Below are 14763 nucleotides of genomic sequence, written 5' to 3' on the forward strand. Positions count from 1 at the left end.
TATTGAAGTTTAATTACAATGGAGACAGCCCTGAAATTCCATAAATAAACAGAGGTCCTGTCCCCAATCAACCTCCGGGAGCAACTCTGGAAATGTTTGTGCCCAGGTTTCTTATTCACGCCCCTTGAGGTTGGCAGAGCAGTCGTGGTACCCAAATATCTCCTCCTAAGTCTCCAGAGCCAAGGAAGGTGAGCACTCTGGAGCTGGAAGTAAAAGAAACCCGATAGTGTCCAAAGTCGCCAGAGGGAACACAGCCCTGGATTTTAGCCCCAGGAGACCCAATCTGGAATCCTGATCTCCAATACCATCTTATAATCATTCCTGCTGCTTTAAGCCAAAGGTGTGTGGTCATTCCTCACAGCAAACAGAGGGAAAGGATGCAGCCCACATCCGTGTCTGTCCCGTGGACAAGGGATGGGCCACTGTGACTTACATGTTGATAGGGCGTGTTGGGGACATGGAGTGGCTTCTAGTGATGGCATTTTAGGGACATGAATTGCCATCCTGCAATCCCACTACACTCCCTAATTTTACAATAATGTTTTCTATGCTCACACAAATGAGTGATTTGGGTCATCTGCCTGCTAGGCTCCGAAGCACAAACTGAAGCCAAAGGGGTCCAACCTGCTCGTAAAGGCAGAAATGAAGAGAGACACACCAGAGAGCTGGGGCCGCCTGGGTCATAGGAAAGTTTCCAGGGCTTCTAAAGATGAAAGGGTCTCACTGACCACATCTACCCACAAACTCAGATGGACTGCTGAAGGCCAGCAGAGAGGCCGTGATGGTGTTAAGACCCTGGCATCTGGACTTCTAACTTCCATTCAGCTGTGTATGCCAGGAGCTATAACACTCTGTGGCCTCTGGATTCCTTTCTACGTTTAAACTTGCAAGGTTCCCATAAAAGTTATACTTGAATGGGATGTCTGTCGTCTATCTTTCCCTACTATAGTAGGAATTATGCTAATTTAAAATCAGTTTGTTTATAATGGGGGGTGGAGCTCAGGAGCAGTGTGTCTAGCATGTATAAGGCCCTGTGGAAAGTTTGGTTGTGTGTATGCATGCATATGTGCGCCCACATAGGTATGTGTGTGTGTATTCATGGATGCTGTGTACTCACATGTGCCCTGCATGTGCACATATGAATGCACACTTGCACACGAAGGCCAGAAGATGGTCTTTGGAAGTCCGTTCTAGTGTTCTACCTTATTGGGGCGGAGTCTCTCTTGCTTCTGTTGCTGTACTCTGCATCCCTATGCACCTGATTCGCAACTGTGAGTAATTTGCAGTGATTCTCCCAGCTCCACCTCCCATCTTGCTCCAGGGGCCATTGCAGATGTATCACAGATGCGTGCCACCATGTCGGATCCCTGTGTAATACTTGGTGTAGTCGCTATTTGAATTCACCATGTCTCATCGCGTGACATTTTAAAGGCACATCTTCATTCCTATTGCTATTAAAACCACATTCGTTCCTATCACCATGGCCATAAAAAAAGTTTCTAATACAGAGAAGTATTTCAAGCCTACCAGGGGAGAGACAGCTTAGCTGCATTCAAGTTTTAACTTATGAAACTCAAGTTGCAGGCTGAAGAGATGGCTCAGGGGTTAGGAGCACTAACTGCTCCTCCAAAGTTCCTGAGTTCAAATCCCAGCAACCACATGGTGGCTCACAACCATCTGTAATGAGATCTGACGCCCTCTTCTGGTGAGTCTGAAAACAGCTACAGTGTACTTACATATAATAATAAATGAAATCTTTAGGCCAGATGAGAGCAGGGTAGACCGGAGTGAGCCAGACTAACTGGAGTGAGCAACCTTCATTCCCAGAAACCACTGATAGCTCACAACCATCAGTACAGCTACAGTGTACCCATAAACATAAAATAAATAAATAAAATCTTTTTTAAAAAATTGAAATTCGGGGCTGGAGAGATGGCTCAGCGGTTAAGAGCAGTGACTGCTCTTCCAAAGGTCCCGAGTTCAAATCCCAGTAACCACATGGTGGCTCACAACCATCCGTAATGAGATATGACACCCTCTTCTGGTGTGTCTGAAGACAGCTACAGTGTACTTACATATAATAAATAAATAAATCTTTAAAAAAAAATTGAAATTCCTCACTAGATTTTTTTTTTCGAGACAGGGTTTCTCTGTGTAGCCCTACCTGTCCTGGAACTCACTTTGTAGACCAGGCTGGCCTCGAACTCAGAAATCCGCCTGCCTCTGCCTCCCAACTGCTGGGATTAAAGGCGTGCGCCACCACCGCCTGGCCTCTTCGATTTTTTTATAAAAGAAAGAAACTCAAGTTGCATCACTGACAAGAAATTTGTGCAGTTACATAACAAGAGACATCAGGCTCAGTTTACTCATTTTTGGAGGGAAAAAATTTGTGAGAGTTATTCAAGTAGGCAACTATAGTTTGTCTGTAGATTTTTTTTTTTTTTTTTTTTTAGAGTAAATACCGCATTCCTCTTTTAAAGCAAGTCATGCAAGTCATTCGAGTGCTGACTGGAGTCCCACAGGTGTTTATCCCTGGGGTTAAACTCTTAGTGTTTTCAGGCTCCAAGTGGTGGGCCCTGTCAGACACCATTTATTACCCAGTAAGCTTTTGTTCACTCATGTGAACATCAACCCAGGAAAGAGGCTGGGACTGAACCCGTATCACTTTGAAAATGACTGTGGCCTTGCAGCTTCATTAAAAAGATCTTTAGCCTTAAAGAAGAAAATAGAGATGATCCCTAGCCCTCCCTGAGTGTCTACTGTAAATGCATAGATGGTTTCAGTCCTTCAGACTGGGAGCACCCCTGTTCTTTAATGTTTGCCTAGTAGCCTATGGCAGGAATGGGGGGCGGGCATCACCTGCTTACTTTGTCCTGAGTTGCAGGGATCTTCCATGTGTGCTGGAAGAAGAATAACACCTCTAGCGCTGTAACAGTGTGCTAACTGTCGGCATAGCTCTGGGTAATTTGCTTTACCAGAAATGCTGGACCCAAAAGAGGAGGAATGGGGCTGACAGTAGCCACTTGCAGGAAGCATGAGTTACGTCTGCCCGTGGCTTTGCCCCACTAGACACAAATCCAAGCAGCTGCTGCAACTGGGAATGGCAAGACAGACAGACAGGAAGGCTCCTCAAGGAGCCCACGGAATAAATTACATGCTGCTTCGTGATTTCTTCCCCGGCACAGGAGCCTTCTGCAGGCTGCTATGTCCACTTCTTCCCTTCTCTAATTGAACTTAAGTACAGTAAATAGGCACTTGGAAATGTGCTTGTCTCCTCTGTCAGTTTCTAGTCTGGTCATCATTTCACTGCAGATCCCACGTCAACACAGTAGAGAGAAGTGCCAACAAGCCGCCCAGTTCCAACATTCCACAGTGCAGTGATTTGCAGAGCAGAGAGCCAAAGAAAGAGCAGCCGACAACGCTGTCGAGCCCATGAGGAGCATGACAAGCCCTGACTTCCCACATTCACAAACAGAACCCATCCTAAGGTGACCATGGACACGGAAAGGAAGGAGGCTGGAACCACCACAAAGCTCACTTTCCAGGGCCCCCACTCTCAGATCGCTTTCTGTAACAAGAACTCTTTCAGAGCCTGGAACACTTGAGCTTAGAAAGAACGAAGCCTTTGGACTGTAGGTGGGGAAGCTGGGAGGCTAGAAGAGATTTATTCTGTCAGGCATTGTATAAAATATGAAGGGAATACTTGCCTTGAGATCATAAGTGGAAGAGAAAGGATCCCTACTTCTATATGACCCTTTTACAAAAAGGGAACTCAACGCCAGAATACGTAGCACCCGATACTACCAAGAGGTCACCAAGCACTCTCCCTATATCCTTATGGGGAGAGCAATACAGACACCAGCATGCAAAACTAGTGGCCCCTGTTGGAAAAGAAGTTTGTTTTGTTTTGTTGTTTTCAGCCCTGCTGGCACTGAACAATACCAGAAAGGGGAAGGGGAGTCCACTTTTCAGGTTCCTACAAATTGATGCCATAAACAAAAGTCACGGTTTCCAAGTGTGGAAATGCATGCATGCTAGACATGAAGACGCCAAGGACATAGGGGTGAAAGCCCACTACTGTGTAACCATCTGGACGCTGGTGAAACACGCAAGAAAGCAGAGAGTCAGCTAAGCCTCTTGTGCAAAGCAGGTGTCCATCCAGGCTGCAGCCTGACCTTTGGAGTGGGTTAGGCTCTCTGGAACTCACTGGACGGTCCAACTTCCCTCTCCCTCCTCGAAGACAAATGTCTTCTTCCAGCTGCAAAGTTCCCAAGCTTAGGACTTCAGTTGCTGCTGGTCCTGGAGTACAGTCCTGCCTCTCAGTTTCCATCTGAGTTCCCTCAGTGACCTTATCCAACATCGAGACAGGTGAAGAAGATGACAGAAAGATGCTCACCCTCAACCCGGAGGAGAGTCTGACCAAAGAGAGTGCCCCCCAACTCCTATCACCCCAGACCCCCACCCCCACCGCGATGCCCAAAGTCACTTCTCCTTTCCTTTGCCTGGATCTCCAGGGCACTTAGACAAGTTTCAGTCCCCAGTTCTGTTGTGTGTTCCGTGTCCACACTTCTCCCATACTCAGGGTGCCCAGTGCCCACACCCAGCGCGTCCTGACTCCACTCAAGATGATGCACAGGTTAGTGACAAGACACGCACGCGGGCAACACAGAGCCAGTGCGGGACATTGGTCCCCCAGAGTGACAAGCGGGTGGGCAGAGGACAGCACAGCCTAGCCGACCGCAGAGTCAGGCATGCGCGTACCTGGGGGTCCTGCTGAGGTAGCCACTGGTAACAGCGCCGCCAGGAGCAGCAGTGCCGCCCTGAGCAGCAGGCGCGGGGACGCCCTGGCCTCGGGGGCCATCGGAAGCCCGGGATGCGCGGAGACCTAGCGTAGGTGGCTGGCAGGGCGCGGGCCGCAGTGAGAGGAACGCAGAGCAATGCCGTCGGGTGCCCGTGGCTGAGCGTCCGGTGTACTGTGCGAGCGGCGGTGCAGCCCCTAGGCGACCGCTCCTGGCCACGCACCGCGGCCGCGCTCTGCCACTGAGGCCACCCGCTGCCCGCAGCTCCTTTTAGCTGCGCTCGGGCGCCCCCTGCCTGCGCGCTCGCGATGAGACCCCCACGAGGCGGGCGGGGCGCAAGTCCCGGAACCCCATTCGATTTTTGTGAAATTAAAAAACTGCACCAGGAAGAGTGACCAGGAAAGTTCCCTCCCTTTGTCTAAGTCTCTAATACTCTCTGGCCAGGGAAGTGACCTATTATAAACAATCGGTGCTAAGACGAGGCGTGAACTTAAACCTCTGTGTAGTTTCATCTTCGGGGACCGGGTCAGAACCCTCCACCTTTTTCTGCACATGGCAGTGGTCTGTGGGCTCTCGATATCCTTCCCACGCAGCCGGAGCCCTTGGGAAAGAATGAGGAACCGGACTCGCTGCGGGAGCTCCTGGCTGTCATTGCGCAGGAGCGCGTGATCCCAATTGAAACAGAAGCTGACTTTAAGCACGCTGCAAAAAGCCCTGCCAAGAACTCATTTGACCTCCCTTTCTGTAATTTAAACACCGCCTTAGGATCCCGTTGTGCGGGATAACAGACTGGGTTTTGGTCCACTCCCAGTCTGAGACACTAGCGGAGTAGGAGCGCCCTTTCAGGCGACAAAGACTCCGCGCTAGGGAAGCAGACTGCTGCTCTCTGCAAACCATCCTGATGCCACTGGCACACGACAGACGGAACATGGAATCTGTTCGCCCACGTGGCAACCCCAAACTTGACCAGGACGCTAAACAAAGTCTGGAAGGATGGTACTGAAATACGGAATCTCTATTCGGAAACAAAAATTACAAAATCAAGACATCCACACGCTGAGCCCAGGCTGGCACCTCTTGCCTAACTGTGACCTGCAGTGAAGTCTCCAGGTTCCCCCCAGGAAGGCTCTCCACTGATCCCCTCTTTAGAGTTCGGGAACCTTCTACAATTAAACAGATGCTCTTGCCTCGCCCCTTAGGGCTCTCATTAGTCTGGCCTCTGGCTTTTGTGACCCCAGCTTGGTCTCCCTTTAGGAGTGTCAGGTTCCTTCTGCACTCCTCCCTCTCTCTCTCTCTCTCTCAAGTGTGTTCCAAGTCAGTGGATCCAGGGCTCCTGTGGTCACAGCTGGTCAGTCAGAGGTGGAAATCTCTCTAGATAACAGAATCTTCTCTTCTTCCTCGCTCCATGGTGGTGAAGGGCAGTGGCCATGGTTTGCTGGAACTCAGTTCCCAAAAAATGTGTCTGTCTTCATCACTGGAGGCTACACCGGGGTGGCTCGTGGTTCAACTGAACATTCTCAGAGAGTTTAGGCTATGAATGTAACATGTATGTGTATAAAAAGAAGAGAGGGACTTGATCTGTATATAAGAGAAGATGTGTGACCACAGAAAATGGGCTATGGGAGACCAGGAGAGGGAGGCAGTCAAAGACCAAAGGATTCAAGCAGAAGAGGCAAAGAACGGCACTCTCCAGGGCCCTGCAGCCCCAGCTGTAAGCCCTGCAGATCTAATTTTAGACCCGAGTCTCTACAACCATGACAAAAGAAATTTCCAAAGTTTATGCCACCCACCCAGTGTGTGATGCTTTGTTATAGTGGCCAGAGGAGTCTAATATAGTAGCCAAAGTGAGCCGTGGTTCTGGCTGCAAGAGATGTGGCCCAAGAAAAGGGAACCTCCCACAGAAAGCCACCAAACAGGGATCAGGTGCTGGGCTCAGAACTCTGAGCAGGACAGAGAGAAAAACCAGGAATAGGCTCTCATGACCCAGGGAAGACTAGGGCGCACAGCTGGGATATCAGTAGGGCATGAGAACCAGAAACATCCCAGGATCATCTGGAAAAGACAGCAAGGAAGACTGGTGGGCTATGGAGAAAAGAGATTGGCAGTGCACAACGGCATTCTGTCCTCAGCCCACTCTGTGGGACTTTTGTAACTTCAAGATGTCATTCCTTAGTTTAGAGTCAACAAAATTTATTGTGTGACATCTCAGCAGACAGTGGGTTCCTTCTTTTAGCTTGAGACACATACATATTTACCTCCCACCCCATAAGGTGGCTCATTAGAGTAACCGCCTTCTGTGGGCTCTTCAGAGACCACGGGATAAATCAAGTGCCAGCGTTAAAGTCTGGACATCCAACCAGAAGTCAGCTGAGGGCTGCTGGGCACCCAGTGATGTGGCCAACGTCTACACATCCCAGGGTTACAGGCTCCTCATGCCACACCTGGCATTTCCATGGATGCTGCAGGTCTGAACTGGTCCTCACGCCTTCACAGAAGCATTTTACCAACTGCACCATCTCCCCATCCCTACTTCTAGGTTCAAAACACACACACACACACACACACCGGGGGGGGGGGGTGTCAGCTCACTTAAGACTCATTGCCATTGGTCCAGCACATAACTGTCTCAGAAATGTAGGCAAGCTGACATCTTCCTGGCTTGTTTTTGAGACAGGGTCTCACGTGTTCCAGGCTGGCTTCAAGCTCACCACTCAGTGAGAATGGCTTTGAATCTCTGCTCTTCCTGCCACTATTGCCCAAGTGCTGGGATTACAGGTGTGTGTTAGTACCACACTTGGCTTATGTGGTGCTATGTTTAAAACACAAGGCTTTGTGTGTGCTACAACCCACTCTGCTCAATGAGCTATATATTTGTATAGATATGTATCATCTTGTTCATGTGTGTGTGTGTGTCATATATACTTTGTTCTAATTTGAACCCTTCCATCATTACCCTGCCCCCAGTGGCTAGTTCCCTTCCCCATAATGCCCCCCTTCTGCTTTAATTTTGAGTGTGCTCACCCACCAATGCTGTCCTAACAAGTTTCACTCTTTTTCACACCTTTTCTTAATCTCCTGACAGTTGCTTTGATTTCGCTCATCAAAACTGTAAAAAGTCAGGGCTTAATGGCACTGGAATAAAATTTCAGAACATGGGAGTTGAAGGCAAGAGGATCAAAAGTTCAAGGCCAGCCTTGTTTACATGAGCTCCCATCTTTAAAAGAAAGAAGGAAGGAAGGAAGGAAGGAAGGAAGGAAGGAAGGGAGGAAGGGAGGAAGGGAGGAAGGGAGGAAGGGAGGAAGGGAGGAAGGGAGGAAGGGAGGAAGGGAGGAAGGGAGGAAGGGAGGAAGGGAGGAAGGGAGGAAGGGAGGAAGGAGAGAGAGAGAGAGAGAAAGATGATAGATAGATATAGATATAGATAGATAGATAATAGACAGATAGACAGACAGATAGATAGCTGTCTCTCCGTGGTCATGTAGATCATCAGCTATTGAAGTCTGACCCTCTGTTAGCCTGCCTCCAGCTCCGTTCTATGCTTTATTCCCAGCTACACCCTATCAGGCTGTGTCCACATAACTGTCTCTGGTTCTAGTTATGTTTTAAATAACCATGCATCAAAAGAGTTCAGCACTCTCCCTACACATTGTCAAGGCATTCCTATGTGGCAGGATGGGGATTAGAGTGGGGTTCTCATGCTTCACATAGATGAATGGGAACCATCTAGAGCAGATTCAAGCAGAGTCCTAAAAGTCTGCATCTCATCCCTTTCATGGGACATCCAGTCCTGTTCAGCCTTGGGTTTGGCTCTCTAGTTCCTCTGAAAACACTGCCTTTAGGAGGTGGTAATAGCAGATGCCGTGCGGTGCCCATTACACAATGGTGGTGTGCACACAGTCTTTAGAGGTTACACACGACAAAGAGAACGTGCCTAACATGCTTGGGATGAATATAACTTCACCATGACGAATCAGGAAGAAAGAGAGTTTCTCTAGGATTCAGTAAACAAACAGAAAAGACAGGAAAAGTAGAAGTCAATAGCAGACTCGGCCATTCCTCCCGATGCTGTTGATATGGAAAAATAAACTTGCTTCCATCTGGCAATGCGATGACGCTTTGCAAACCTTCCCTTGAACTGTATTCATTTGCTCCTTGAAAGATGTCATCATGGCTCAGCTTTTACGGAGAAATCAATGATTCAGGAAATCTGGTACGTCCTGGGTTCTCTAACCAGTGGGCATGACAGCCCAGCCAAGCTTTGACTCCAAGTTCAGGACTCTCTCCACAGGGCATGACCACTCAGAGTGTGATCAAAGCAGAGAGTGCAGAGTGAAGTCTATCTCACTTACACCAATACCACCATAGATTTGAGAGAAACACTCTCCTAGTGTCCAGAGGGAGCCCGACCTCGATAACACACAACCAGGCAAGCCCTGGATGTCAAGTCATTTATCTTCTCAGAGTTTGGGAGGGATAGGAAAGAAATGGTGTCTGTGGTCAGAAAATTATTCTGCAGCCATGTGACTGCCCATGGCGAGCTCCTGAGCACAGAAGCTCTGACTTTGCTTCCATGCAAGGTCGGGATGGTTTCTTCCTTAGTACAAACGGGGGGGTGGGGGGGGGTTGGTGAAACAGGAAGGACGTAAGATGTCAGCCTGGCGTGTGCTTCCTTACGAGCTCTGGCTGAGACTGTATCTATTGGCCCCATATAAAACCATAGCCTGCTCTGTTGACAAAGTGTTCGCAGTACATCATGAGGTCTGAGTACATCATGAGGTCCTACAACCCCTGCAAAACAAAAACAAAAACAAAAACAAAAACAAAGGCAGACAGGCAGGTCTGAAGGCCTCACCAGCCAGCCTAAGACAGTTTGCAAACCCCAGGCCAATGAGAGACTTTGTCACAAATAGCAGGGTGCACACCTCAGGAAGAAACAATACCTGATGTGATTTCTGGCTTTCCGTTACACATTGTACTGTGCGTGTGCTTGTGTGTGTGTGTGTGTGTGTGTGTGTGAGAGAGAGAGAGAGAGAGAGAGAGAGAGAGCACACATATAAACAGAAAGCCAGAGACAGAATCTCCCCTTCTGTTCAGTGTCCTAGGTTAGTCAGGCACACCATATCACAAAAGAAAGCTGATAGTCCAGCTCCGTCATCTACACTCCTCAGTGGTCCCTTAGCTTGGATTATATGAAGAGAGCTTATTTACCCATCACCTCCTGTGCATTCTCAATATTGATCATCTATTCTTGTCCCACACAGTGTACTAGGATCTGAGTATTCAAATGTAGTCAAGACAGATCGCCCTTGCTTCAAAGAGCTCCATGTCCAACACAGTAGATCAACCAATCAATCAAAACCAAACTAAAACCGTGAGTGTTGTACAGAGGCGATGACCTCCAAGGAAACGTTACACACATCGAGCATCCTTCATCCTCCTTTATCCCAAGGAGGTGTTTGACTCCATCTGTACACAGCATGTGTGCTCCCCTAGGCCATGGTTCTCAACCTTCCTAATTCTGCAAACCCTTAGGTTGTAGCGACCCTCACCATAAAATTATTTTCCTTGCTACTTCACAACTGTAATTTTGCTACTGTTGCAAACCACAATGTAAATATTTTTGGAGATAGAGGTCTACCAGGAGTTGTGACTCTCAGGTTGCGAACCAGTGCTATAGGTAGACACAGTCACATTTACTGTAATCCTAAGTAATTACAGAGAGTGTGGGATGAGTGAGAGGCACTGGCCAGTCTGAGCAGAAGCAGAGCTCAAAATGTACAGTCCTCATGTTGCAGTCACAGTTTTAAAAGTTGGCCCATGCACCATAGTAGGGAAACATGTCTGGCCACCTTCCCAGGCTGCACATCACTTGACTCCCAGCCCCTTGCTGAGACCACCATACAACCAAGAAGCTGCTACAGAGCCGCGCACACACAGTCCTAAGCTGCTGGGTCATCCAGAATGTGTCCTCCAAGGCCCATGTCCTGTGAGAGGACAGAAAGGCACTTGTTCTCAGAATCAGGAAACTAATTATCAGCTCAGTAGTCCTGTGATGTGCCCCAGCTGTGTACCTGGCACAGGCCTAAATGCTCATCTGCAAAATACCATCAGAAGCAGCTGGCCATTGATCGAAAATTGACTTGCCGTCACTCCAGTGAGCTGTCCCATGGAAAAGCCAAGCAAGGTTCTGAAGCCCTGGTAGCATAACCCTTCCCTTCTGAAGCTGATGGGGGCAGGGGTGGCAACCACTTCTTTCTAACTGACTTGTGATTGGCTGGGAAACCTTCAAGTGATCTCCTCTGTACATACGTAATGCTTAACAGCTCATGTGGCGCCCATTCCTTCATGATCATGAACTGTCACAGGAGACATTTCGCCGAGGTAGAAGAGACAAAGGGTTTGTATATTTATTCAGTCAGTAGACAGCACAGCCAGGGGAGGTCAACCTGACTTCCCATGGACAAGCTTGGAGCCTCTTTGCACCATCTCAGAATCAAAAGTAGCATGAGCAGAAACAGTGTTGTCTGGGAGGCATCGAGGCAAGGACTCTTTCATTTCTCCTTCAGGTATTTCTAGCCTCGGGAAAAGGGCCATTTTCCACACCTGCGTTTTAAGCCAGCAAGCGTTTAAGGCAGCCACCAAGCCATGCAGGCTGCCTTTCTCTACAGTGTTCCATATTATTTTTGAGACAGGGCTTCTCATCAAACCCAGAGCTGGGCAAATAGCTAGACTGGCTGGTCAGCAAACCCCAGGATCCTCTCTGCCACTCCAGCACTGGAATTACAGGCATGCTCTGCCATGCCCAGCTTTTACACAGATGCTAAGCACTTGACTCAGGCCTCCAGGCCTGAGTAGCAAGCACTTTCCTAACAGAGGCGTCTCATCAACAACATTCTGTGGGGTTTGTGTCATCTGAATTAGAGCTCCCAGGTGATTCTCAGTCCGTATTTACATGATGCTCTGGGGAAGAAAGGGGGCACTTGAACTCCTCGAGCAGGGAAGGACCTGTCTCTCTGCTTTTGCCCTCAGCACATTCAGCCCCAAGGCATCCTCTTTTTTCTGGAAGCATCTAGCTGTTCCAGCTTCTTTTCACACACAGAGCCAGCCAATCCTTCTCCATCTCCACTGTGTCTAAGCCCCTTCCTGTCCCCTGTCTGCCACCCACAAAAGACCTATCCACAACCTGACTGCTCAGACCACAGGACCACTTGATCTCCTCACAGCTGGATACTGGCGACTTTCCCTTTCGGCCTTCACTTAGCCTTTCCAAGCTCAGCTTCTACTAGAGTCGCCCACAAACCTCTCTAGGTCAGGGAAGTCTGCTTGCATCCATTCTATATGTAGTTGCTCTCCTGGCGGTAGAATTGCCCTTGTCTTTGGGGTTAGTCCTTGTCCCTGATCCTGGTGTGACTCCATGAGAATAGGTGTCATGTTTGGTTTTGCTCACAACCAAGTGTCTGTCAGCTTCTCCTCACAGTAACAAATAGTTGAGCTAAGCATCTCATCACAGAGTGGAGAGTGCTGTTGGGTCCTGTTGCTTCGGGCCTGGACCAGCAAAGCACATCAGAGTGGGAACACACAGGAGATCCAAATCATTCACCGAATTGACAGGAAACAACAAGGAGAAAAACGGAAAGGTCCCTGTTCCACCATCCCATCCTAGGGCATCTACCCCATGACCTCAAGACCCTCCAACTCTTCCCCACATCTCAAAGTTTCTACTGCCTTCCAACAGTGCCAACTGAGGACCAAACTTTAGCATATAGACTTTCGAGGGACATTTTCATCTAAATTACATACACTATACCCTACACGCCTTAGGACCTAGCACATGCCCTCCCTTGTAGCAAGCGCATGGAAAGGGCTTGTGAGTTCATGTATGGACAGTCTGTATTGAGCGGTACAGACTTGGACGAATGGCCCTTTGCAAGAAACCAGTGTAATCATTCCACTCCCGCCCCGCCCCCTGGCTATGGTGAACACCCTGCACGATCCTGTGAACCTGTGCACAGGTGGGTGACTTGGGGCAGAGAGACCCTGCAGCAATGGCATCTTAGAAACGGTCTTTTTCATCCCACTATCGAGGTGCATCTAGTCAGTTACGAGAGGCTGGCTGCTTATTTCCAAGCTGGAGGTGGAGGAGGTGTCAGGAGCTCATCCATCCAAGTCCTTTCTTCTTTCACGCTGGTGATGCTCACCATGGTTGCTGTGTCCTCCCTTCCGACAGCAGCTGATGCAGATTCTTTATCCTGGGGTGCAGACGTGGCATCTTGGTCCTCAAGACAGCTACGTCTCCGGAGCTGCTTGCCGCTGGAGAACTCCTGTGAGGGAGGTTGGTTTTCTGGGGTACAATGGTAAGAGCTGGGGAGAAGAGATGGGAGGCCTCATGGAAGTTCTTCTGGTCACAGAGATGGAACAAAGAAAGGTAGCTTTCATGGGACTCTGGACTTGTTCTATATTTAAAATAACATTCTAAATTGTATTGCAGAATTCTAAAAGCCTGAGACAGACATAGCATACAACATGAGTTCTCACTTTGACATGTGCTTACACCATGATGCCAGCCCGTGAAACTACTGAAAACCTGGAGCATACACTGAATCTCTAAAAAAATTTTTTTTTATAAACAACTTCATGGATTTTTTAAAAGACATTCCTAGAATACCTATTGCATGCAGAACATTACGATAAACAGAGGCACACAGGTACAAATGTGTGGAAACACTGTCTTCCAGTGTGGCCATGGCACATTGTCCTCTAACATATGACTTAGGCTGTTAATGAATAAATAAACTTCATCTTAAGTCAAGGCTGGACTGCAGCAAGGTGATCATTTTGCATATTGCAATGGTTAGTAAGCTCAGAGACAAGGCCAATTGGGCAAGCTAGCTATCCTTCTTTTCATTTTGCGGTGAGCACTGTCATAAAGCCTGGCATGAACGTACCAGTGGTATGTAAGTGTTTTAAAGCTGGATGCCTTGTTAGAACTATTGCCAAGAAAGAAAATATGTGAAGAACCAAAAGCAACAAGAAACTTGAAACTACTGAGTCACTCATCAAATCAAAGACCTATCATGGGTCTATTAGGAAGGGCTGGCTCACCAGCATAATCTCCATAATGAGCAGAGTCCTCCATCAAAGGAACCGGAGCCCTGCCCTACACCACACAGCTCATCTTCTCCTTGTGAACACAGATGTTCTTATGAATTGTGGCTCTCATCGTTCAGGGTGGGGCCTTTGGTTTACTTGAGTTTGTTTTCCTAATGTACAGAAACCACAGAGCTTCAGACTTTGGCCCCTAAACCATGCTCCAAATGCATCCCCGTGTGTGCCCTGCTCCATCCAAAATACATCCCGGTATGTGCCCCGCTCCATCCAAAAGCCCTGGGGAGCCTTGGAATCAGTTACAGCCACTACAGGTTTCTCCATCGTGTCTGCTTGTGCTCCAGAAAAACATTTAGGATGCTGTAAAAGCAGTTGTCTTCATGCTGAAAATCCCAAAGACGGGGTTGGAGTGAACAGAAGAGAAAACTGACTTACAGAGATGAAACAGAATCTGACATCAAAGGCAGGCAAAAAAGAAAGAAAGAAAGAAAGAAAGAAAGAAAGAAAGAAAGAAAGAAAGAAAGAAAAGAATACAATATTACTTTCTGAGACAAAAGACCTCTGTAGTATACACACATAAGTGTGTGTGTGTGCATGCACTCACAAGGGCATCTTAGAAGTTGTTTTTGTTTGGTTGGTTTCCAGACAGGGTTTCTCTTTGTAACAGCCCTTGCTGTCCTGGAACTCTTTGTAGACTAGGCTGGCTTTGAACTCACAGAGATCCACCTGCCTCTGCCTCCTGAGTGCTGGGATTAAAGGTGAGCACTACCACACCTGGCCTGGAGAGTCATTATTTCTAAGATAATATTCTGATAATCCGTTAAGAGTTTCGTACATGCACGCAGGGTATTGTGATCATATT

The 14763-nt window shown here is 48.2% G+C and overlaps 1 protein-coding gene across 2 annotated transcripts in view; it reads right to left on the reverse strand.

Moving 5' to 3' along the window:
- Fndc1 (fibronectin type III domain containing 1) overlaps window positions 1-5026 on the reverse strand; it is an 88617-nt gene extending 83591 nt beyond the window's left edge. For both annotated transcript variants that reach the window (XM_029471661.2, XM_029471659.2), the window contains exon 1: window positions 4762-5026. In XM_029471661.2, the coding sequence (XP_029327521.1) occupies window positions 4762-4861 (100 nt within the window). In that variant the 5' untranslated portion in view covers window positions 4862-5026. The remainder of the gene's footprint in view (window positions 1-4761) is intronic.
- Window positions 5027-14763: the final 9737 nt, after the last annotated feature.

Source organism: Mus caroli, unplaced genomic scaffold (genome assembly GCF_978045245.1).
Source record: "Mus caroli unplaced genomic scaffold, Mus_caroli_1 scaffold_18, whole genome shotgun sequence".
NCBI classification, from domain to species: Eukaryota; Metazoa; Chordata; class Mammalia; order Rodentia; family Muridae; genus Mus; species Mus caroli.